At 35.7% G+C, this 26,431-nt stretch overlaps 1 protein-coding gene across 1 annotated transcript in view; it reads left to right on the top strand.

Annotated features, from left to right (window-relative positions):
- The window catches only part of RNF217 (ring finger protein 217), a 125,289-nt gene that overhangs the window by 59,627 nt on the left and 39,231 nt on the right, over window positions 1-26,431 (top strand). Inside the window, exon 2 of the mRNA XM_060115225.1 lies at window positions 25,207-25,440. Within this exon, the coding sequence (XP_059971208.1) occupies window positions 25,207-25,440 (234 nt within the window). The remainder of the gene's footprint in view (window positions 1-25,206; window positions 25,441-26,431) is intronic.

The raw sequence follows: 26,431 nt of genomic DNA, 5'->3' as shown, positions 1-26,431 counted from the left end.
CAGCCAAAAAATTAAATCTTTATCTACCAACATAAGTAGGTCTCAAAAAATGCTGAGTGAAAAAATGCACAATATAGAACAATACATGTTGACTATATAGGCAAATAATACACTTTTACCTAATAGTTTAAAGAGGACTATATAGTTAATATTTTTATATATATATTTATTTATATATTATATATTATTTATATTTATATATTATTTATATTATATTTATTATATATTTATATATACTATATATATATATATACTTATATACTATATTTATAACTAAATAGTTAAAGAAGGAGGCCTGCCAGTCTAATGACTGTTGATGCTACTGGGAGAAGAAATAAGAAAATAGGGCTAGGTAAAGGTGACTTCAGAATTTGTACTATTTTTTTTTCTTTAAATAAATAAATAGATAACTAAATAAATCATATACACACACATAAATGAAAGTCTAAGCAAATACAACATCTTAATAGTTATTATTACTAGATGACAGGAATATGTTTCATTCATTATTGTTTTACTTTTCTAGATTTTTAAAATTTTACAGTGAAAGAAAGCAAAGAAAAAAATTGTAAGGTTTTGGGGAATGTGGTGTCAAGAAAGGGATTTTTTGTTTGTTTCTTTGTTTAAGATGGGAAATATTAAAACTGCATTTTCAAACTGGCATGATTCATTAATAGGTTGTAGGTCAGTTTAGTGGGTCATTAGTGCCCCATTTTCATGGAATCTGTGCAGAAAGGAGTTAACATAGCAGGCTTGAGCCCACCATCCTTAGAAAGTCCGACTTGCAAGTTGGACCCTTGGCTGACATATGGGAACTTGAGTGGGAAACATTTTCCTACACTGAAGTAAAACCTTCCTCAAATGGTAAGAGTGGGTCACTGTCCCTAAACTCTTTGTGAACAGAATACAATTTATCCTGAAAACCTGCCTATCTTCTGGGAGTCTGGAATTTGGGTTTGTGCTAGGCAGAGGGAGCTAACATGAGCAGTCCCCAGTAAAACCTTGGGCCCTGAATCTCTAATGGGCTATGAGGCTTCACGTGCATTGTCTGTTGCTGGCAGAATTACTTGCCCTCTGTGTGACTCCACTGCGAGAGCACTTTTGGAAACTTGCACCTGGTTTCCTCTGGACTTCACTCCATGTGCCTTCTCCCTTTGTTTATTTTCCCTTTTACTGAAATAAGTCTTAGCTGTGAATACCACTAAAGAGAAAAAAAGACATGGCCATGTGAAAACATCTTTCAAAAAATATTTTTGGTGACTCTGCCTTTCATGGTATTCAGTGTTTTATATTAAGAGTCATATAGGTTTTCTTAGAATTTCATGTAGAAAAAAATGTTTCTCTCAGTGAGTTGGTATGCTTTTCTTTACTGAACACTAACAGACATTCACCCCACTACTTTTCACATTTGTCTTTGCACTGGGAAACATGGAGTTAAATTTCGGGATTAATTGGAGTTTTCCTGAGCAAGATTAGACAGGGGTTCTTTTGCCTTTATTTTACAGCTTTATTTTATTTGTATGTCTTACCATAAGCTATAAGTTAGGTATAGAAAACATGTATATGGAGGCATAAAATGATAAAAATAACCTACATGGAGTAAAAAGATTTCTGGGTAAGTAATGTTGTCTTAGGGAGTGTACACATTTCTCTCCACTTGATACTAGGATCATGTGTTTTGTTGGCCTTTAAGCTCAAGTGTATATAATCCTATGATTAAAATAGGGATTAAATTCTTTCCTTAGTTATGTATATATAAATGTCATTGACTTTTTGGGAAGTTATTATTAAATTTTAACTGAGTGTATATTTTTACAGTGTGGGCACCAGTCATATTAATCTTTCTATTCAAATTGTATTCAGTGGTTATTTTGGCAAAAGCAAAGCATTATAAATAGATTAACATAGTCAGTGGTAAAAGGTTAAGATAAAACATGTAGAATTACAAAGCCAGTGATACAGAGAAGCATTTATTCACTTTACAAAAGAGGTTACCACTTATTTCTTTTAATCAGATCTTCTGATGCATTTAAACATATGTTTACACTCAACCTTCTAATAGTACACAGTAGAATTAGAGTTTTTATAAGTATAACCACTAGTCATTTCTAATGCTGGCTATTCAAGAGTTTGTGATAGAGTAACTTGTAAGTATTAAAGAAAAGCTTTATATTCTTTATAGAAGCATGGTAAATTGGCTCCTTTCTTTGGCATTAGCATCAATTAATGGAGAACAGAACTGAAAAATGCTACTGCATTATATCTGTATTTTGTACAGCGTTTTTAATAATTTCTTAGTCAAGCCTTCCATTTTACATTTGAGGAAAGTTACAATTACCTTTATTTTCATAAGATCAAGTGACTTGCTGGAAATGCAGGGGTCAGTGGTATTGTGTTAAAAATTAGAATTATTTACCCTTTTTTTCCAAAACTTGGTCTAATTCATACCTCATTTTGATACAACAGAATGATCTCATTGTATTATTTCAAGGACAAATCTCCTTGAGTAGAAGAATTTTCATTGAAAACATAACATCTTGTTTGTTTTAGTTGAAGGCTTTCCAAACACATTAGCATTCACAAAACTTGGATTTCAACTCAGAAGGACAATAAGGACTAGGGAGAAGACAACAGTGGACCAGAAATCCAGACCCATTTTTAGAAGGAGAAAATGGATGGAGGGATAACTGACTTAGAGCTAGTTGAAACTTGGATGACTAAAAAAAGGAAAGAGGTTAGTCTGCACCAGTGAATCTCAGAAAGTCTTTGGAACAGGAAGCCTCAGAATATTTTTAAGATGGTGGTGTATTGTGGGGCTGAAGGTAGCAGGATTAGTTGAAAATCTGAATGAAGAGTAGGAACCCCACCCCCCTCACCTTTCTGAACCTTACACAGCAAAGTGATTGCCCCTCTCCCAGAGTAATAAGATTTCTAGCAGGGATGCTGCAGGCCCAGTGTGATGAGATAGAGGCTCTGCACTGACAGTAGGGATCTGTGGGCAAGTCCACACAAAGGGCAACAAATCCCCCACACCCAGTTTGGTCACATGCTCTGGCACTGGCTGTTGGACATACGCTTCCAGGCATAAAGCCAGAGGATTCTTCCCTGGAGAATGTGTATAGCTCCAGGGAAAATACCTAAGGTTACTGCTACTTGGTGATTTCCCAGCAAAAAGGCCAGCTTGCCACCTGACTTTAGCAGTGCAGTCAGCCAGTGAGGCTGGCTCACAGATGTCCCCCTCAGCTTCTTACTCTCTCACTCTGAAATGTGGATTGCATGACTCCTCCATGGAGATGTTCTTCAGCAAAACAGGAGAAATGAAGCAAGATAGTGGTTAACATGAACTCCAGGAAGCTATGGGCTCCAACAAAAGGCAAAAGTATTAGGCTTAGCAACAGTCCATATTGGAGCAGGACAGAGGGCTTCAGAAAGTATGCTCTGAGAAAGAAGAAATGGAATTTGATAAACTAGTTCATCTGATTATGTGCAAAATAATCTTCAAGAAGTTTGTAATTCAGTTGCAGAGTTTTAAGAAATATTAGTAATAGGTATATAAAAAGCTAAAAAAGAAAAATAAATAAAAATTATAAGCCCTAGAAATGTTAAGAGTTATGTTAGAGGGCTTCCCTGGTGGCGCAGTGGTTGAGAGTCCGCCTGCCGATGCAGGGGACATGGGTTCGTGCCCCGGTCCGGGAAGATCCCACATGCCGCGGAGCGGCTGGGCCCGTGAGCTATGGCCGCTGAGCCTGCACGTCTGGAGCCTGTGCTCCGCAACGGGAGAGGCCACAACAGTGAGAGGCCCGCGTACCGCAAAAAAAAAAAAAAAAAAAAAAAGAGTTATGTGAGAAATGAAATGACATTGTAATATTATATTAGGCTCACTAGTAAATAGTAAATATCACGTAGTCACAATAGTTTTAAAATGAATTTTTAATTAACAAAAATGTGTGTTATAACTACAGAGAGGATGGAAATAAGTAAAAAGATGAGAAAAGTAGGAGAGTTCTAAATTCTAATCTTCGCATATTAGGAGCATAAGCATATTCTCTAGAAACAAAAGGGTAACAAAAGAAACAGTTATGTTAAAAACTGTTTCCCTCAGAATAGGGGTTAGAGTTGGATTTCTGTTTTTATTACCTACCTTGTAAGAGTCATTTGATTTTTTAAAATAACAGGCAAGTATTATATTGATAAAAATAGAGTAAACAATCACATATAGGTGACTTACCTAACTCTAATTTTTCAGTTGCATAGACAGTATTGTATCGCTCTGTGACCCTGGGAAAGCTACTTAACTTTTGAGAAGCCTTAGTTTCCTCATTTGCAAAACGGAGATGATGACAGTGATTATAACAATAAAAATAACCTCATATGAATGTTATAAAGAGAGAACAGAATGATGCATACAAAGCATTTGGTATAGTGCTTGGTACGTATTGTCCATGTTGGGTATTATTAATACTACTTTAATACAGATGTATTTGCCTCTCTAATCCATTAAGTTTTTGATAAGCTATGGGAAAGCAGATTACATCTGAATAGCACTTAACTGAATAGTTACTTAATTAACCTCTAAAACCAGAAATGATCATGTCTGGATATTTAATCAATTTCTAGCCAAAGGTCATATCACTAATAAAGTTTTTACTTCTAAGGCCAGTTAGAGTTATTTATGAGAACTCTTTAAGTTTGCTGTTTTAAAGTGAAGAATTAGCTTGTGTATTCTATTTTAAAATAGAAAAAATAAAAAGCTTTTAGCGTATATAGACTTCTATTGCTAAATGTTTAAAAATTCTAAGGTGGACTTTCATGATTTCCACTGTCTTTTGTATAATGATAACTATTCCTTCTTGTCATGTACATGACAGATTGTGAATGCTCATTTGATGGTAAAGAATAAGTGCAAATAATGACTACAACTTGCTTTAGCTAATTTTGAAAATGTTATTCTTACTGTATTATGTGTTTGGCAATGCAAAGCTCTGGATGTTTATAGCTTTTTTAATCCTGTGCATGAATAAACAGATTATTAAAACCTGTCTCTGAATACCTCTTAGAGATGTACTGAAGAAAATCTCCAGAGCATTTAGTACTAGTGCATGTATTTTCTGGACTATTTTGTCACTAATATTCTGCCTTGCATTCTTTAGTTAACTCTTTACGTGGGAATGCTGTATCTCTTCAACTAGACTAAAAACACTTTAGGGCAAAATACAAAAAAAATGTGAATATATGAATATATCTGCCTATTTTTGCAAAAAGAAGCATAGAAGGGATACACAAGACAGTGAAATGGTTACCTATAGAGGCGGGTGGGAATGGGGTGGAAGGTAGAGTAGGAGTAAAAATACTCCGTGAGTATGCCTTTCCATGTAGTTTTGACTTTGAACCATGTTAATGTTCTACTTATCAAAAATAAAATTCAATCAAAAAGAACTTTTAAAAAAATTTTTTAAAGAAGTAAGCCTGAAGATAGAGTATGAACAGAAGCAAAGGGTATAACTATTTATCAAATTGCATAGACACAGAAGAATGAGTTCAGGGCTTCCCTGGTGGCACAGTGGTTGAGAGTCCGCCTGCTGATGCAGGGGATGCGAGTTCGTGCCCCGGTCCGGGAAGATCCCACATGCTGCGGAGAGGCTATGCTCGTGAGCCATGGCTGCTGAGTCTGCGCGTCCAGAGCCTGTGCTCCGCAATGAGAGAGGTCACAACAGTGAGAGGTCCGCGTACCACAAAAAAAAAAAAAAAAGAATGAGTTCAGGCAACTTTAAACACAGTACTCTGAGTGTATGCTTAGTAGGATATATTATGAGCAGAAAGAGAATTTCAGACAAATCTTTATCTTTCTGTAGTGGTTTGTTGTTGCTAATTTGTTGATAGGGTAATTAGGAAATTCTTATTTATGTACTGGAAGATAAAGCAAATAAATAAATATGTTCATATCAGTTTTCTAACCATGGCAGAAGAGAGTTATAAGTACGGAATGAGGGAAAGTGAGAAAGAACCCTTGTAGCATTGGGTTATAAGTGGAAGCATCAGTATGAAATGCTGATTTAAAATAAAGAAAAAAAATATGTATTTAAAATACATTAAATGTATAATATATACATGTATAAAATTATATATATATATATATATATATATATATATATATATATATTTAATAACTCTGATGACTGAAAGGGCCTAGAGACAATGATGCTCAGTGGTTTTTGATACCCAGTGGTAAAACTACTGACTAAAGTGTTTTGGGGGAATAAAATATAGTCCCATAGTCAAGTATCAATCAGATTATTGATTAATTACAAGGGAAAAGTACTTTTAAAATAGAGAGAGCTGGCACAGACATCACCATAACCAAGTGATCAAAACTGTCACCACCAACAATGGAGAAAGCTGAAAGTACATGCTTCTTGATCTGACACCATGGGAAGTACACACCACCCAAAATGTTGAAGTCAGATTTGTTTATGGGGAAATAGCAAACAATTCCAGATTGTGAGACATTCTACAAAACAACTCGCCTGAATTCTTAAAATGCTAGTACAAATTATTTTATTTAAAAAACTGAAAGATTAAAACAGATGAAAGAGAAATGACAACAAAATGTACTATATGATCCTTGACTGGATCCTGAATGATTTTTAAAAATCAGCTATGAAGAACATTTGGGGGACAATTAGGGAAATATGAATATAGAATGTGTATTAGTTAGGAATATTTTATCTATGCTGTTTCCTGATGAGATGATTATATCATAATTAAGTAAAATAATGCCCCTATTCTCTTAGGTGGTTAAGCAAAAAAGAAGAAAAAAGTAAGAGGCATGTGTGTGTGCGTGTGCGTGTGTGTGTGTGAGAGAGAGAGAGGCAGAGACTTGAAATGTTTCATTAATTGAAAACTGGAAGGAAATAATTTGAGGGACAGATTATGCCATGCATTCTTTTTTTAAAAAGTGCTTTAGTAAATTCTTTGCCAGAACAGATTTAGTGAAGATTTTAATATTGCAAAAGAAATTATGTGGATTGGAGGCAATTAGCATGTTTCCTAAAATGCGGGATAGATGTTAGTTAAATGTTTTGAAAATATTCGATCAAATAATACTAAGAAATTTAAATGAAAATCTCTCTAAGTTGGTAATTCAGGTGGGCAGTCCTCTCTTTTCCTTTGAGAATTGCCTGTTACCATCTGTTTATTGGGGAAATGAATAATCCTTAGCTAAAATAATGTATATTAAAATAATAGCATATTCCCATTTTGCACATGAAATTGACGTCACTGTTTGCCTCCTCGCTCAGTCAGCTTTGTGAAGAACCACACAGCAAACCTGGGCAAGCACCATACGTGCTGTGAAGGCGCTCCACCTGCCTCAGAAGCCAAGGGCTGTTCTGTCTTTACATTGCTTTTCACCGCAGCACTGCTGTGCTTTCCTGTGCCAACTTCCCACCATCAGCGGGGCTTTAGACAGAGCTGTTTATCATAATGGTAAACAACTACCAGTGCAATTAAGAGACACCCTCTGGCTTGGGGTCAGACATCTGCCAAGGCTTTGATTATTCTATTTCAATTTATTTCAACAAACAAATACAAAGTGCTTACTGTATGCAAGGCAGAGTCCTGGTGCTGTCTAGGATATCAAGATAAATCATATGTGGTATGTGCCTAAGAGAAGTATATAATCCAGGGAAAGAGGGCCTGAGACAGTTACATCAATATCAGTTATTAAAAGGTAGGGAATGAGAAGTGATTTAAGAGGTAACAAACAATATCCTATGAGCATTTGGTATTCAGAGGTCCCTTGTCTTTAGGACTATCGTTCAGGTCTTTCTCAAAATGGAGGATTGGAGCCCAGTCATCCAGATGGTTTGGGACATTTACAGAACCATGATTCATAGATGTGAGATCTGGTTGTATTTTTTTTTAATTGCCCTGATTTCTGATGTTAATTATTGCAGCTAGGCTGCCAAGCAAACATCTGTTCAGGGTTGGATTCTGGATACGGGCTTGTTGCTTTGGCTCATCTTGTTGGAAACTATTCTTACTTCACATGGAGTATTATATAATCTTCATGAATACTGAATAGTATGTATAGGTCATCAAACTCTTTCAGGTCAGCACATAGCTAGAAGATTCACAGGAAAGGAGAAAACAACAAATAAATATACTGACGTATATATTAAAGCTTACAATTAGTAAAAAAAAATGTTTAAACCACACATGTAAAAAGAAAAATATTGCCATTTTTGCTTATCACATTAAAGGCAAAAGTATCGGAGGGTTATTTTGGTTGTTTTATTTTGCATGCTTGTTTTTTTAATGATGGTACTAATCAGAGCAAGTTGTGGTGAAATGGTTACTATCATGGACTGTAAATAAATACGGCTTTTGGAGAGCAGTTTGGCAGTATGTGTCAGGAGTCTTATAATAATCATGTTCTTTGACCCAATAATTCCAATTCTGGGAATCTATCCTAAGGAAATAATCTGAAATACAGAAGAAGCTTCATGCATGAAGTTATTCATCACCACATTATTTATAATAGCATAAAATTGGAAGGAGTCTCCACAGGTTAACTTGGTCCTCTACTTTCTGAAATATTATACAACATTCTGAAATGATGATTATAAGTGGTAATAACATGGAAAATGCTCATGTTGTGTTATATGGAAAGGCAGGATGCCAAATTGAATTTAGTGTGTGTGTAGAATAAATACAGTATATATTAGAAGGATATATATGAAGGTGTTAATATTGTTCACATTTGGATGATAAGACAAAACCTAATTTTTCCCCTTTTTCTGTTTTCCACATTTCCTTTATAAAATCATTTATGCACAAACACAAGAGACCCCAAGACTATTATCAAACACTTCCCTACACTCCAGGGCCCCAGTATGATTGATATCTGATTTCCAGTTAGTTCTAGCAAGTGAGAAATAGGTCTACCAGACCTATTTCGTTTAGGGAGAAAAAATATGTTTCTATTCTTCCTCAAAATGATGAGATTATTCAACAGTTAACAAAACTTACATAGTTCCATTATATATAGTAAGGATCTAGTGAAATTTTGGTCAGCCAGTAACACTTTTGGCAGCTAGTGCATTAAAACACAAACAAAAGCAAAAAAAAAAAAAAAAAAAAAATCAATGCCCCTTAATCAGAGCAGCCTAGGGACACTTTAGAGGAGTTGTACTAGGAAGGATGGGCTGACCATTAGAGAGGCCCAGAAGTGTTTCCTTTCCTACATCCCAGCCTTTTTTTCTTTCCATTAACATGTTGGGTACAATAGTTGAGCCTGTGGCCAGTCAAGGATGTGTCTGTTCCCCTTAAGGAAGGCTGGGCTTCCAGCCCATGTGAGTTCTCTGCCCTGGTAATTATAACTGATCTTTTTATCTTCTTAGAACTATTGATCAAGGGTAATTTGACTGTCAACCCCTCCCTCCCAGAACCCCTTAGAATGATCCAGAACAGGACATTAATTATTCTTCCTACAAGCCTACATTATACACTAGACAAAACAAATAAAATCACATTTCCTCCCGTACAATTAATGCTGCACCTGGGCTAGTGGCCCCGTGCTCCCCTTTATCATCTCTATCTATGCTCCCTGCTTGACCCTTAGCCTTCTGTGGCTAGAGATCCATTACCTGAAAACTACCTGGCAAACCAACACTAGTTACATTAACCTCTTTTTGAATTTCAGCAAATTTTCATTAAGCACCTACCCTGTGCCAGGTAGTGAGTGAGGTATATGAAATGCAAGAATAAACAAGGCAGAGTTTCTGCCCTCAAAAAAATTTATAGGATAATGGAAAATACAAGCAATCAGTCTGTAATGGGATAAATAAAATGACAGGAATGAGTACAGGCTGCTACAGATTTGACATCTAAGCTAAGACCTGCAGAATTTAGGCAAGACGCATGTGCATGAATCATGTCCCAGATAGAAGGAACAGCAGGTTCTAGAGGCAAACTAGTGTATGACTGGGGCATAGCTTGCGATGGGGCAATGGCAATAGGGAATCCAGAAAAGTCATCAAATCATTAATTGGATCTTTATGTCATATACAAAGGAGTTTTCACTTAATTAGTGGAGTATCATGACCAGATTTGTGTTTTAGAAAGAGTACTCCAGAGCCTGGGCTAACTTAGTGGCAGTGGAGATGAAAAGATATAAATGGTTCTTTGAAGTATGAATAAAATGGAATTTTGTTGATTGATTGGTTGAGGGAGAGACGAGGCAAAGAAAAGTCAGGAGAGAGAATACCTTGTTTTCTGGTTTCTGCGTCACTCACAGGAATAAGGAACATGAAGGACAGTGGGCTGTCAGGGAGAGATGGGGAGGTGATGAGTTTGGTTTTAGGCTGAGTTTGAGGTATGTGGCTGAAGACATAAAGTAAGGAATTGCATGTAGATATCAGAAGCTCAGTAGAGAGATTTGGGCTGGAGGTTTACATGGGGAAGCCTTCGGCATATGTGTGGACTTGAAACCATAGGGGTGAAGGAATACCTCTCAGAGAACAATCTGTAATAAACAGAGCCTTGGAAACCCAGGAAGTTTTAAGAGATAGACATAGGAAGAATTCACAAAGGGACAGAAGGAAGTACTGAGAACCAAGAGAATGTGATGTCCTAGGGGTCAAGAAAGAAGCAGAGGTCAGCAGGGTCAGTGCTGCAGAGGAGGCGAGTAAGATAAGGATTCATGAGGGCAGTTAGAAAGGAGAAGGTCATTGGTAATTTTGTAGAGAGTGACTTAAAGTGGAGGGGTGAGACAGATTGTAGTGGGTTTTTAAATGTGGACACAGAGACAAGAACATTAGATAATCTTTCAGTTAGCTTGGCTGAAAAATGGAGGGAGACTAAGATGTAGAGACTAAGGCATATAGGGGTCCTAATGAGTTTTTATTTCGTTTTGCTTTTATGATGGGAGAAACTTGAGCACATCATATGCTTGATTGTCTGAAGTTACCAGAGAGAGTTGAGATTCCTGACAAGGCAGGTAGAAATATTCATCTTGGGAAGCTTGGAAGGTCTTGCTTTCTACCAGAGAGGAACGAAGGGGGGAAGAGAATGTATGGGGAACAGAAAGTTGAAGGGGTTCTCAACTGAACACATTATATTTTACAGTGTCAAGTGGGAGTGAGGTTGTTGATTGCGTGTGTATCAGTCACTTGAAAGGTTGGGGTGAGGACTTGAGGAGGTGGAAATTAGAAATGTTTCATAGGTAAGGAAGGAGTGACCTAGAGGGACCCAGAGAAAGGCTGCTGCTCAATGATGACAGCCCAGATGCACTTGGGACCATCTGCTTGTCTACAGACTGCTTATGCTCATCCAAGGATCATGTTTAGAAAGGCATGTACTGCTTTTCATTAGGCATTTAAGAATTCTGGGTGGCCTCTAGCAACATGGCATTATTATTCCAAGTGACTAATTTTGCCAAGTCTGGAGAGGCATCTGCAGGGGCTTGCTTAGTGACAGTGTGTCCAGGCTCTGGCAGTGACTGGGTTTGGATTAAAGCTTCAATAAATATTAGCTGCTGCTGTCATCATCACCATCATTCAGTTCACTGTGACAGTACCAGAAGTTTCAGGAAGGTTTACAATTTAAGCCTTTACTATAGAGCATGAACATGTCATCAGAGCTCCACTTTTCTGTGGTAGAAAGAATGACAAAAGGCACTGGCCATTCCTGTTTTGAGAGGACAAAACTAAAACAAATATAAAAAACCTTTCTCAAAAAAAAAAAGAATCAAAGTTAGATGTTTATCAGTTGAGTCTTTTTAGTAGGCAGGTTTCCATATGCAATCCCTAAACTCTCTTAAGAATCACATTGCTGGGGCCTCCCTGGTGGCGCAGTGGTTGAGAGTCCGCCTGCCGATGCAGGGGATACGGGTTCGTGCCCCGGTCTGGGAGGATCCCATATGCCGCGGAGCGGCTGGGCCCGTGAGCCATGGCCGCTGGGCCTGCGCGTCCGGAGCCTGTGCTCCGCAACGGGAGAGGCCACGACAGTGAGAGGCCCACATAACGCAAAAAGGAAAAAATAAATAAATAAATAAATAAAAAGAATCACATTGCTTTCCTGGATGACCCTTGATTTCATGGAACAACAGGTGGGTATGTAAATGATTTAACTGCCCAAATCTGTCTCCCTTACTGGACGAAAAAAATTAAAACAAATACAAAAGAACCATAATATACTCATAGTACAGTAGCATTTTTTTCACATGCAAAGAGTAACAGTAAAGTAATAGTAATAGTAAAAGATAATTTCAGGATCCCAGGTTAGGATCCCCTGATATACATATATATACACTCTGAGTAGTTCTAAGAGGATTTAATTTCTGGAATATAATGGCAAAATTTATTGTAATTCAATATAAAAATGGGTAAGAACATATAATAAAACTGGAAATAGTACTAATACAAAACAGTATTAGTATATATATAAAGTATTTTTATATAGTATTCATAAGTGCTTTATAAAAAACTTTTAAATTATATTATTATTCTCCCTTTACACTTTTCCCTATGTTTGGCTTAGAAAAGTATAAGCGTTTTTAAAAACAACTTGAGTTTCATTTTTACTTGTGATTATTTTCTCTGTTAGAATATGGTGAGGTGTTCTACTCTTTCCATATAGCTCACAGTCTTCTGTTGTGGTCTCTGTTTTACCATCTTCCTCTATACTTTATCTTAGCTAATTTTCTTAAGTGATTTGTTATTTCAATGAAAACAATCTCATTTGAGCAGTCTCCATTCTAATACAAGAGCAGTATTTACCTCGTTGGCCAGCAGCAAAGTCAAGAGGTTTTCATCATTGTATTGTAGTCTCCTAAAGAAAAGAAGCTCAGTTGAAGCAGGATGGGATTTTCTCAAGTGTATGTGCAGTAAATCAAGACATTTAACACTGTGGGTATACCAGGTATTCCAACCCTTTTTCACTCTAACCACAAAACTTTTCATTCACCAGGCTAGCCTTTTGTGGATACCTCTCTAGCTCAATCATATTTTTAAAAGAGATTTCTATACTCCTAGGCAAAGATTTCTCCCTACTTTGGAGGTATTAAAATTCAAACATCAAAAGAGAAGACACTTTAAAAAAAACATATTTTTTTTCTCTTTTCATATTCATATACATTTTAACTTTATTCCTGGGAGACAGAAAGGAAAATTTAGTCACTCTACATTAAACAGTGTTTTGTAACTGCAAATAATGAATAGAAGCCAGGAATGGAATTATATTTTGCTTTCTCGAATCTAAAAACTCCAGGTAATGAACAGACTATTCCTAGAATTGGGTGCATGGTGCACAAAGATACTTTGTTTTTGGCATGAAAAGGCTCTGTTGAAATTGCTCTTTTTAAGTTAAAAAACGATGTTAACTTGGTTTAAAGTCTAGGAAAGCACTGATGCTTGCCAGTATTGAAAGACCAAAACCTGTAGGGGAAAAAAAAAACCCACCAAATATTGAAATGGCTGTGAATAAAAATACAGAACATGTATTTTTAAAGTTTGTCAAACTTGGACTACCTCCAGGTTTACAAGTAGTATCGTAAGGAGTGATTTTGTTGTTCTATTTGTTAAACAAGTTTCAAGAAGAAAGGTTTCTGGATACTATTTAAAAAAAAAAAACTATTTTGACATGAGCTCTGTGAAAGGAGTGTTGCTTTCTGTGAAGTAGCTGTGATGATGGCAGGACTGTGTGGGATGACATTCCCACAGGGTTTAGTTGACTTACGAAATGTCTGTTTCTCCACTGCACCCTGCAGAGGGTTAGGACAGAGCCCAGAATCCATCAGTGCAATGGTAGAGGCTTTAAACTTAGACCACCAAGTGTGTTCAGAAACAAACTTAAATAATGTTCATAACTTAGTTTTGATAAGTAAAATCCTGGACCCATAATTCTCAGTATTCTCTCTTGTTTTCAAGACCAATGCAAAGTTTTGGTTTACTGGTGTTGCTATCCATTCTGTATCTGTCACCTATTAAGAGTCAGAAAACACTGATGCAAAAAAAATTTACTGAATGATAAAAATTGTAACAAAAATACTAGAACATTGGGCTTCCCTGGTGGCGCAGTGTTTAAGAATCTGCCTGCCAATGCAAGGAACACAGGTTTGAGCCCTGGCCCGGGAAGATCCCACATGCTGTGGAGCAACTAAGCCCATGTGCCATAACTACTGAGCCTGCACTCTAGAGCCTGCAAGCCACAACTACTGGGTCCATGTGCCACAACTACTGAAGCCTGCATGCCTAGAGCCCATGCTTCGCAACAAGAAAAGCCACGACAATGAGAAACCCGTGCACTGCAACGAAGAGTAGCCCCCGCTCACCACAACTAGAGAAAGCCCGCGCACAGCAATGAAGACCCAACATGCCAAAAAAAAAATTAATAAATTTATTTAGAAAAAAATACTAGAACACTAAATAAGAAAAAAAATAATTCCACAACCTGAAAAATCGTTTTAGTAATTCTTCTTCCCTCTCAGTTTATGTTTTTTCACATATGGTTTTACATATTTATAATATACAAATACAATGTTTATTATGTTTTCTGACCTAATATTATCAGATATGTATTTCATATTATTTTTCTTTTTTTTCTATTTAAGAAATAAGACATAGTCAAATCTACTCATTGCGATCCTTTTCATTCTTCATAGTTTAACTAAAATACCTTCTTTTCCATGAGCAGTCAAACCCGGTTCTCCTTTGTGCTTCTCTGCCTGAACCGTGGTTATTTATGCCCAAGTCTCTCTCCCCTAATAAACTGAAAATTGCTTGAAGGTAGTTTATTCATTTTTAAATTCCCCCCAGTAGCTAGTAGAGTGCCTTGTCCATGGTAGACACTGAATAAATATTTGAGTATTTAATCCATAGAATCATTTCCAGCAAAGTGATTTAAAATGAAGTTGAGGTGAGAAGAAATGAGCAGAGCCATAGAAGGAAAATGACAATAAAAAGAGGAAGTGGTAGTATTAATTTCTGATGAGGTTGAGGTAGAATTTAAATGTACAAACACCAGATAGAGAGAAAACTATTTATGAAGATATGTCACAAGTCTGTATGCACCAAGAAACACTGCAGTCAAATATATAAACCAAAAATATAAAAACTAGAAGTGCAAAGATAATTTGAAAAAAATTATAGTAAGCAATTCCAATATTCCTCTTTCAGAATCAGATTGAGTAGATAAATAATTAATGAGCCCATAGAGAAGTTGACTTAAATCATCAAAGCTGTGATTTAATAGAAATCTATATAGAATCTTACTTCTCTTGATTAAATATTTTTAATATCCAAAAAACATTTTTAAAAGATTATGTAATTGGCTAGAAAAGAACCTTAATACATCAAAATAAAGAGTTTTTACAGTCTACCTACTTTATTCATAATCAAGTAGAGTTGAAAATAAATTTTAGAAAAAAAGTTACCAAAAAATGTTTTAACTGCATAGAAATCAAGAAACACTTAAATAGGAAGTAAAAACAGACTATAAACAGCCTAGAAAATAATGAAGAGAGAACATTTCATACCAAAATTTTTGGAACGTAGCAAAAACTGTATTCATTACTAAAGAGTAAAAGCGGAAAACAAAGTGATTGTAAGAAACTAGAAAAAGAATAACAAAATGAGACAAATAAAAGCAGGGAAAGCATAATACTAAATGTAAAAATCAAAAGAAAGGAAAACTAAAAGAGAAAAAAGCAATATAAAGGATAAGCAAGCCCAAAGCTAATTATTTTAAGAAACAAAAGATTAATTGTTTGGGGAGCCTGATTTAGGGACCAAAGTGAAAGTAATGAAAATGAGAAAGAGGCATGATGAGGAAAGAAATAAAAACCACAGAGAGAAAGAGAATATTATTTTTCATTAAGAATATTCTCAGTGAGAGAATATTCAATTGCAACAAAGGTGAAAATCTAGGAAATAGATGGCCTTCCTAGAAGAAGACATACCCTCATGTCTTCTATTATACTTGGCCCGTTCACGTTTTCTACTTCTTCTTGGGTTAATTTTGGTAACTTATAATTCCTGAGGACTTTTTTCTTTTCATTTTCCTTTCTTTCAGTTTACTGTGGTTGAGGATAATCCTGTTTCCCCAGTAGCCAGACCACACCTGCATGATGGCTTTGGTTTCTGGGTATCACACTTTTACAAACCAACAACGTAGGAAGAAGGAAAGTCTTCAAAGAAGACTTTAAAGACTTTAAAGAAGTGGGATGTTTTCCTGAGAAAAAGACTGAAGGGACATGACAGCTATCTTCAAGCATTTAACAATACCTTACCAAGAAGAGTGGGTAAATATGCTACAAGACCCAAGAGAGAATTAAAATTACCTTGGTGTGTACGGGGAAAAAAACTGGAGAAGCTACTACATTACCCATGTCTGGGCTGACATGTCTGTTTTGCAATAATTTTCCTTGAATCCAGTACCTTAAATATACCCACACTTGAGTCAATGGCTCTGACTGGGCACTAATACTCATAAATCCTCAAAATCACCTGTATCTGCAAAATTTTGCTTTCTTATGTCACTTTTCAGACTTGTTAAATGAATTTAATATGATTTGTGGAAGGGCAAAGTACTTTTCCATAACTAAACCACCAATGGCTTTTGCTTTTGTTTGCTTTTGGCATTTTTAGAATATTTAAGCATAGTTTGAAAGCCAAGGGAAAGACACCAATGAAGAGGGGGAGAGAGAAGTTATAAAAGGTCTCTTGTGAGCTTTGTAATATTTTTTTTAAGCTTCCAAAGTTGTTTCTAGTCTCTGAAATTTTCACTTGCCCCTTTTAACTGAAATTAAACCTCTGAGTAAAACAAAATTTAAGGCTTCCCTCTCCCACTAGAGTAATACTGATTATTAATCTGTGGTACTGGATTGACTAAAATATTTCCAAAACAATTTTATGTCTATTAATGTGAACTATATATGTACATTTCCATAATTATGCATCTGTATTTCCATTCTTGGTCAAATTTATTTTAAAAATGGGGATACTTTTGATGTAAATGTATATGATTTGTTTTTCTTTTGTATCTCAGCATTCAGTTCTACAGTATATTCATGTAATTTGTGCTTTTAGTTATCTTCCTTTACATATACGCTTTTGGAGGAAGAACACTGAATTATGAATGAGAGTACTGAATTATGAATTACGGATGATTACAGAATTTAAAATGTTCTCCTTGTATAAGAAATAAACATAAAAGAATTTCTAATTTCTGAAATTAATTTTGTGAAATACTGCTTTCTGAATATCAACAAAGGTAAATATTAGCAAACTTTTATTGAGTATCCCTATCAGGTACTGTTTCAGGTATTTTATGTAAATCAACTCATACAGTCCTCTAAACAACCAAATTCGATTGGTAAATTCCGGTTTTTACAGATGCAGATGCTGGGCAAGAGAAAGATTTAGCAACTAGTAGTAAGGAGCAAAGCCAATTTGAGTCTGGAATCTACTCTTTTAACTATTAACCTCTACAGCTTTTTAAGCTAGAGCTAAAGCTTTAGAGCTTACATACAGTTTTGGTCTTTTTGTAAATTAGAGCATATATTATAATTATACAATTTTAGCACCAGCAGGGAATCCTAAAGGTGAATCAGTCCATCTCTAAGAGATTTGGTTGTGTGTGTCCCTGGAACCCAAGGACATGCAGCCACATAAATATTAATAACACCAGAATCCTATATCTGATTTCCATTCCAGGGTTCTTTTCATAAATTACCTATGTAGTATCTTTATTTTCTGATTGTAATAAATTGGAATATCTGATTTAGATAAGTGTAATGATGAAAAAAAGAGTGGATAACATTTAAACAAAGTAAGCTCAAAATTTTTTTCTTTTAGAAATATTTCCCTCTCTAGTGTATCCAAATATCTAGCCTGTTCTAAAATTTCTACCTTTCAAAAGGTAAAATTGATTATAGTTGGGGCTTCCCTGGTGGCGCAGTGGTTGAGAGTCCGCCTGCCGATGCAGGGGACACGGGTTCGTGCCCCGGTCCGGGAGGATCCCACATGCCGTGGAGCGGCTGGGCCCGTGAGCCATGGCCGCTGAGCCTGCACATCCGGAGCCTGTGCTCCGCAACAGGAGAGGCTGCAACAGTCAGAGGCCTGTGTACCGCAAAAAAAAAAAAAAAAAAAAATTGATTATAGTTAAATGAATATGTACTTGTTCTGTTTATCTGAGCACACGTTATGCATTTCTCTCTGTCTAAATACTTACTCAGTGATTTGCATTAAAAAAACCCTCCATATTAATATTCTTTGAGGATGGATTAGAATTTGGGTGTTATCTTCTTCTAAATACTTACTCAGTGATTTGCATTGAAAAAGCCCTCCATATTTTAATATTCTTTGAGGATGGATTAGAATTTGGGTGTTATCTTCTTCAAGAATCAAGATAAGGTATAGAATCCTAAAAAATTGTTTGCTTAAACATAATAATATATCTCAGTGTGCTTTTCAAGGAGAAAAATTGGATTAAGTTTATATTTCCTTCCACATATTAAGAAACATTTTTTACTGCTTGAGTTCCCAAATCTGAATGTGCAATTCACCTATTGGATAAAATTTTACTTAAGTGGATAAGGGAGCATGAAAGTTTGGGTAGTGAGGAAAGAAGAAAGAAGTTTAAGTAACATAAAGGAGGACTGTCTATAGAAAAATAGATTTGGCATGATTGAATAGAAAATTAATACTGTACTACTTGTATAGTTATTGTTTTAACTAAACATTATTTTGCTGAATCTTTGAGAGTTATGAGAGCTCAATTAATTAATTCCTTCAAAATTACATGTCATTTTGGTTTTAATGTTCATTTCCCTGACAACTCATGAAGTTAAACGTATTTTCATATGTTTATTGGTCACTTGAACATCCTCTTGACCATTTATCTGTTGGGTTGGTTGTCTGCCTTTTTTTTACTGATTTGGAAGGGCTCTTTATGTATTCTGGATAAGCAAAACCTTATTCTTCACATATTGCAAATATCTTTTCCAATTCTCATTTGCATTTTCATTCTCTTAACAGTATCTATTGATGAACAGAAGCTTTAAATTTTACTTAGTCAAATTTATCACTTCTTTTAAATGGTGAGTTTTTTTACTGTCATGTGTAAGCAGTCTTTCCCTTCCCTAAGGACATGAAGATATTCTTCTTGACCATCTTTAGAAGTTTTATTGTTTCACCTTTTATAACTATAGCTACAGTTTACCTGGTTTGGGGTAGGAATCAAACAGATTTTTTTTAATAGATATTTAAGTGACCCAGCACACTTTATTGAAGAATAACATTGTCCCCACTGCTCTATAATTTTGAAACATCGAGAGTTCGTATGTAAGTGGTTCTGTTCTGTACTCTTTTTCTGTTCTATTTTTCTGGTATCTATCCTTATCCTTGTGCCAGTGTCACACTATTGTAATTACTATAGTTTTAGAATCATCTTCTAATTTTGAATTAGAAGATGATTCCCCTCGAAAAAGAGAGAGAGAGAACAAGAGGGAGAGTGAGAAAGAGAGAGGGAAAATTGCTGGGAATTTTATTAAGATGGCCTGGAATCTGTAGGTCAATATGGACCATATTTACATCTTTAACGACTCTTCCAGTTCAAGAACTTGATATATTTCTCCATTAATTTGCTTCTTTCCATTTTCCCAAAAACATTTCAGATATTTCTATACAGGGGTAGTGAACATTGTTGCATTTATTCATATTTAATGTTTTTAATACGTTATAAGTGAGACTACTTCTTAAATATTATTTTGAAATTGCTTGTTACTAGTGTATGGAAGTAAGTTTGATTTTTGTGTATTGACCTATTCAGCAAATTTTCTAAATTCACTTATTTATCCTAAAGTTTATCTGTAGATTATGTTGGATTTTCTGCATATACAATTATGCAATCTGCAAAAAATGGGGGATTTTATATCTTCATTTCTAATTATTTTATTTTCATTTTTCTTTTTCTCTTCTTGCATTGGCTAGCTCTAGTCAATGTTTAGTAATGGTGGCAGTGCATACTCACCCAATTTTCAGTCTTAAGAAAAAAGCTTTCAATATTTCACCATTGAGTGTTAGGTTTACTGTAGATTTTCTTATATATACTCATTATTAGATTAAGGAATTTTCATCCTAGTTTGCTAAGATTTTAACATGCATGAATGTTGAATTTATCAAATAACCTTTCCTCTTTCTATTGAGATAATCATATGATGTTTCTCCTTTATTTTATTTATGTGTGAGTTACAGCAATTGATTTTTGAATGTTAAACCAATCTTGCATTCTTGGAATAAGCCCGCTTTGATTATGATATATTGTCTTTTTCATGTATTGTCTAGATTGGTTTGTTAATGTTTAGGATTTTTGCATCTGTGTTTACAAAGAAATTAGTCAGTAGTTTTCCTTTCTTGAAATGTCCTTATCAGGTTTTGGTATCATGATTATGCTGGCCTCATAAAACAACCTGAATAGTGATCCCCCCCTTTTTATCACTATTCACTAAGAGTAGTTTTGTGATATCAGTGTTATTTCATCCTTAAATTCTCAGTAGAATTTACCAGCAAGGGACCTGGGGCTGAAGTGTTCTATGTGGGAATGTCTTTTTCCTCTGTTGCTTTTAAGATACTTCCTTTGTATTTGGTACTTGGCACTTTTACTTGATGTGCCTAAGTGGATTTTCTTTATATTTTTCTTGCTTGGGGTTGAGAGAACTTCTGGGATATTTGACTTGATGGTTTTCATTAGTTTTTTAAAAAAATCAAAGGCATCTAGCACAATGCTCTGTAATACCTGCTGAGTAAACAAAGAAACATATTTATTAGTAAAGCAGCCTTATGGAGAAATGCAGAACCTAAAAATGACTCTACCTCTATGGTATTCCACAAAGTAATTAATGCACAGAAAGTGCTTCTACCAGTGCCTGGCATGGAGGAGATGCTGCATACATTTCATGACTATTGTTATTGCTTTTGTTGTGGTATTCTCTTCTCCTCTGCCATATTAATATGTTTCTTTTTAATGATAGAGGAAATCTGAAATCCCTTGGTATTAAGTGAACTAAAGGCCAAGGCACACTGTAAACTATCATGATCAACACTTAAAACCAAGATCAAATTCATAAACCATGCATTTGATAAACTGAGCTTCGAATCCAAGGTTTATATTTTCTGTCTTTTTTTATTTTTTGGAAGAGTTAATTAATTAATCTGTCACTTTTCCAGTGGTTTCCCTCACCTGTGGCATTAAATTACTTTTGAGTTCTCCCAAGTGACAAATTAGCCATCTAGCTTGAGGTAGTGGATAATTATCTAGTGGATAATTGTGTCTCTTACTAACACCCTTGGAGATTGTTTTAGAATTAAGTAATTTTGTCTTACAAGAATGGACATGTTTTGTTCAGAAATGGAGAGCATATTTTTCAGTGATATAAATAGTAGTATTAGCATTGAACACAACAGAAATTTAGACCTTTGTTTTAAGGATATTAAGTATATAAAATCCTATAAATAGAAGTTAGATGATGTTATTGAAACTGTTAAATTGATATTAAAGAATTATTGTCATTTTAGAAAATATTTGGTATCGTGATTATGTTTTTTAAAGATCTCTTCTTTTCTTTAGACCCATACTGAAATATTTATGAATTGATGAAATATGTACCTTGTTGAATAAATAAATGAATGCACTTTGCTTAATGATTATTGGTTTTTAGTGATCTTTTGAGGAAATTATTCGGAAATTGAGGAAATTATTTGGAAAAGATAGACATGTAGAGGCCAAGAGATTGCATAGGTCATGAGTAGCATTTTATTATGAAAAAGGGGATATTGTTAGTATGAAGAAGTATGTGTAATTCAAAGGATTGTATGAGTAATTGTTTCAAACTGCCAAATATTAGCTTACCAGCAATAATTCAAATTGTATAAACCTTAGGTGGTCCAGGAATTTTGAATTCTCAACAAACACTTCAAGAGACTCATGCAGTTGTCCTGGAAGTAGATTCAGGCCTTATGCTGTAAAAGGAGGGAAGACAGAAATAAACTAGGAGGTTGGGATTAACATATACACACTACTATATACAAAATAATCAACAAGGACCTACTGTATAGCACAGGGAACTCCACTCAATACTCTGTAATAACCTATATGGGAAAAGAATCTGAAAAAGAATAGATATATGTATATGTATGGCTAAATCACTTTGCTGTACACCTGAAACTAACACAATATTATAAATCAACTATATTCCAATATAAAATAAAAATTAAAAACAAACAAAGAAAGAAAAACATAAAAGCTAAAAAAAAAGGGAAGACTTGGGACTTCTCTGGTGGTCCAGTGGCTAAGACTCTGCGCTTCTAATACAGGGGGCCTGGGTTTGATCCCTGGCTAAGGAACTAAATTCCACATGCTGCAGCTAAGAGTTCACATGCTGCGACTAAAGATCCCTCAGGCCACAATGAAGATCCCGAGTGCTGCCACCAAGACCCAAAGCAGCCAAATAAATAAATAAATAAATAAAATTTAAAAAAAAAAAGCTGTAAAAAAATCTGATGAAGAGAATAGATCAAGCCGCATGATCCTTAAAAAAAATAACAGGGAAGAATACAAAAAAAGGAGGGAAGACAGAAAAGATGGAGACAGACATAGATTGGGAGAGTTTGTAGTGGGAAGATAAAGGAATGTGATCATATTGCTTCTGTCTGTTTAATAAAATATGAGATCATTTGGCTCAATGTAGTGGGGTAGGGATTTTGGAGCTTTCAGAGAGAAGAGAAGGTATGGAATACGCAAAATGCAGAGGGTGTGAAGCATAAGGAAATTGTGTGTGCTATGGAAATAGAATAGACTTACAGGCAGATTTGAGAGACACTGAAGAAGAAGATAAGGCACTTGGTTGGACGTTAGATGGTAGGTGTCCCAGTGTGGTGTGGTAATGAACACCCACTGCAGGAAGAGTGACCAGATTACTCTCTCCCTTGAGCTGCCTTGGATGGTTCTGGTTCCTATACACATTCCATTTCTATACGACCTGACTCTCTGGGTGGTTGTGAAACGACTGCTTCCATTGTTATTATTTATATACTTAAAATAAATAAACTTAGAGGCAAGGGAGGCCAGGTTAAAACATTGACCTGGGAGTAAAACATTCCAGCTCTTACTCCCAAAAGTATGCAGCTCTTCAATAAGCAAGAGTCTCTTGAGGTTATCCAAGTGGACTCCTTCTATGTGGAATGAAAAGAAATTGTCTTTCACATGCTGAAAACTGAAGTTTTCTGTTTTCATAGGCGTCTACTTCAGACTCCTAACATGGCTTCATGCTCTGCCGTCCTGCTCTGATCCCAGTTCATCTGTACAGCCTCTGCCTTTAGCTGTAACTGAAAATAATTTACTACAAAACATAATTTGGGTTATAATAACTCTGTAACAAGTATAAAAATAAAATCTGATTGTAACTATAAGCAGACTCATCAAAAAAAGTAGAAAAAATTGCTTTGGGCTAATATTTGAAAGACCTCTTTGGACTATGTTTTGTACAATTGTAGCATAAGATGATATAGCAACTTACATTTCAACAGATTAGTACTAATAAAATGGTTTACCCAAAGCCAGATTTTTTCATTTTATTATCAGTCTGGTTCATGTTCTTCACTCGTATTAAATATATTGTTCCCAGGCATCCTTCAGCCTGTAGCTTCGTAACTACCTTTCCTCAAGTCTGTGCCAGATAAACAGCAAAGTTAAAAGAAAAGTTACTATGAATTTAGGGGTTTTGTTAATTGCTCACTGCAGAGATTTTCTTTCCCTGGATCATGTGGCTTTTCCTCATTTCTCCCTCCATTTTCATAGCGCGCTTTTCTCTTTAAGGTCAATGTGTTTTGCCTTCTCAGAATGTCAGGTTCACCCAAGTGAAAAAGAAATGATTTAGTGTTGTTTGCCTTTTGGAGTTTTCACTACCTCCCTCTGCTACCCTAAGATGAGCAAAAAGAGATTATGATGCTATGAATATAAAGAGTTCTTGCTCACTACTTGTGGAAAACAATTCCAGGTCCTCCTTATTTCAAAGTAGCTTGTTTTCTTCATCTTTTAAAATATAATTGTGTCCACAGTTTGTACTTGAATCTTATACTGTAATTTTTAATGCTAACCGTTTCTAGAATCCCCTACCAAATAAATGGTAAATGTAGCATTCCAGTACATTCCTTCTCCTCTCTCCTAATCTAACTCTGTAGTTCTTTGAAGAAATTCATTTTATAAATTACCTCAGTAGTAGTCAGATCTCATAGGGATTTTTTTACAACATTATGATTGGTTTAATTTTCTTACTTGTTCCTATGATACTGATGACATGGGAACAGTTATATGTTCTTTGCCTGGAAGAGTCAGGGAAAATAGAGGGTTTTCTAGCAATGATTTTTAAGCTACTAGTTGTAGTATATATAGGTACTTTCAAAATCCCCTTTTTTTGTCTTTTTTTTTCTTTTTTTTTTTTCTTTTTTTTGCGGTACGCGGGCCTCTCACTGTTGTGGCCTCTCCCGTTGCGGAGCACAGGCTCCGGACACGCAGGCTTAGCGGCCATGGCTCACGGGCCCAACCGCTCCGCAGCCTGTGGGATCTTCCCGGACCGGGGCACCAACCCGTGTCCCCTGCATCGGCAGGCGGACTCTCAACCACTGCACCACCAGGGAAGCCCTCTTTTTCTGTCTTTTTAAAGTAGTTAAATGTGCCCTAAGTTTACTGCTGAGTAAGGTTGTAGTAAGGAAACTTTGTAGTAAGGTTGAAAAATCTGAAACACATTTTCATCCGAGCTGTTCCTTTAGTTGGCTCATTGTCTGAATGCTTTCTCATCCTGCAGTTTCCAGAGGATGGAATGAGAATTTGCTTCCTAAATGAGCCTGTGGCTTAGGTCCATTTAAGTTCTCATATTTGATTATCATTATATTTAATGATAGAGAATGCTTAAACACGCTATCAATCATTTTGGAAACATTATATAGTAATTAATTATTTGGTACTGCCTGATATAGGTACCAAAGTGATTATCATTTATTATGTTAAGAATCATGAAAAATGACAGATAATCCTTTACAGTAATCATGAAATAAGCAGTACTGTATGAAAAAAGAAAAAGAAAAAGAAAAAAGAAGAGAAGCTTAATAACCGGTGCCTTTTTTCTCTCCCATTTGCTCTTTCACACAGGTACAACTTGGCCAAGTGGAAATCAAATGCCCTATCACAGAATGTTTTGAATTCTTGGAAGAAACAACGGTTATCTATAACTTAACGCATGAAGACTCCATCAAATACAAGTACTTCTTGGAACTTGGCCGTATTGATTCCAGCACCAAGCCATGTCCTCAGTGCAAGCACTTTACAACCTTCAAGAAAAAAGGACATATTCCCACCCCTTCCAGATCAGAAAGCAAATACAAAGTAAGCATGTTCACCAGAGTTGGGGGTTAGATGGCACATGTTGGGAGCAGCCAAATTAGGCCAACTTGTGGTAGGCATTAAGTGGGCTTCCTTCCCTTATCGGAGTCCGAGGTGAGTATACAATGGCTATGATTCTGAATATGTATGCTTTGGGGATGCTATGATTATTATTGTTAGAGCACTATTGAGGATTTAATTAAACTTCTTTGGCTTTAACCTGTGTACAATTCACTAACTGAAAGACTAATCTTTAAAGTAATTATCATTGCTATTACTAAATATTAAATACATACTAAGACTTTTAAAAAATTTTAGTACAAGCTTAAATTTTTCAGTGAACCCAACGTGAGTCTCCTCCGGTTCTGTCTATAATAAGTGAAAATAGTATAATATGCTATTTATTCATGTATTCAGCAAATACAAAATGCCAGTGTATGCTAGGCAGTGTGCTAAGTTTTGGGGATACAATGGCAAATGTGACACAGTCCTTGCTCATAAAAATGTCTTATGAAGGTGAGAGAGACATATGTTCTGAAATGACAGTTCTATATGAGAAGTTAGAAAACAAAAAAGTGAAACCCAATACACTTGTGCTTTGAGAACACTGACCGAGGAGGGGGCTGGCGTGTCAGGAAAGGCTTCATGGAGAAGATGCAGTTCTCCAGGCAGATAAACAGTGGAGAGCATTTCAGTGCAAGGGATGAGTAAGCGTCAGGCCTGGAGGCTGAGGCAGGCGTGTTGGAAATGAGTGCTTGAGAGAACTAGGGAGATAGAGTGGCAGGGAGGCAGCTGGTCAGGTATTTAAGAGCAGATCATGTTGAGTCTTTCACACTGTGCTCAGGCTTGAATTTAATTCTGTGGGCATTGCAGGAAGATCATTCTGGCAGCATATAGAGGATGTCAGAGGAGGGCAAGACTGAAGGCATGGAAATCATGGCAACAACTGTGGGAGCAAATCCTTGATTCACAGCCCTAACTGTACATTAGAATC

This window comes from Mesoplodon densirostris, chromosome 12 (assembly GCF_025265405.1).
Source record: "Mesoplodon densirostris isolate mMesDen1 chromosome 12, mMesDen1 primary haplotype, whole genome shotgun sequence".
Taxonomy (NCBI): domain Eukaryota; kingdom Metazoa; phylum Chordata; class Mammalia; order Artiodactyla; family Ziphiidae; genus Mesoplodon; species Mesoplodon densirostris.
This window is presented reverse-complemented; position numbering and strand designations above follow the sequence as displayed.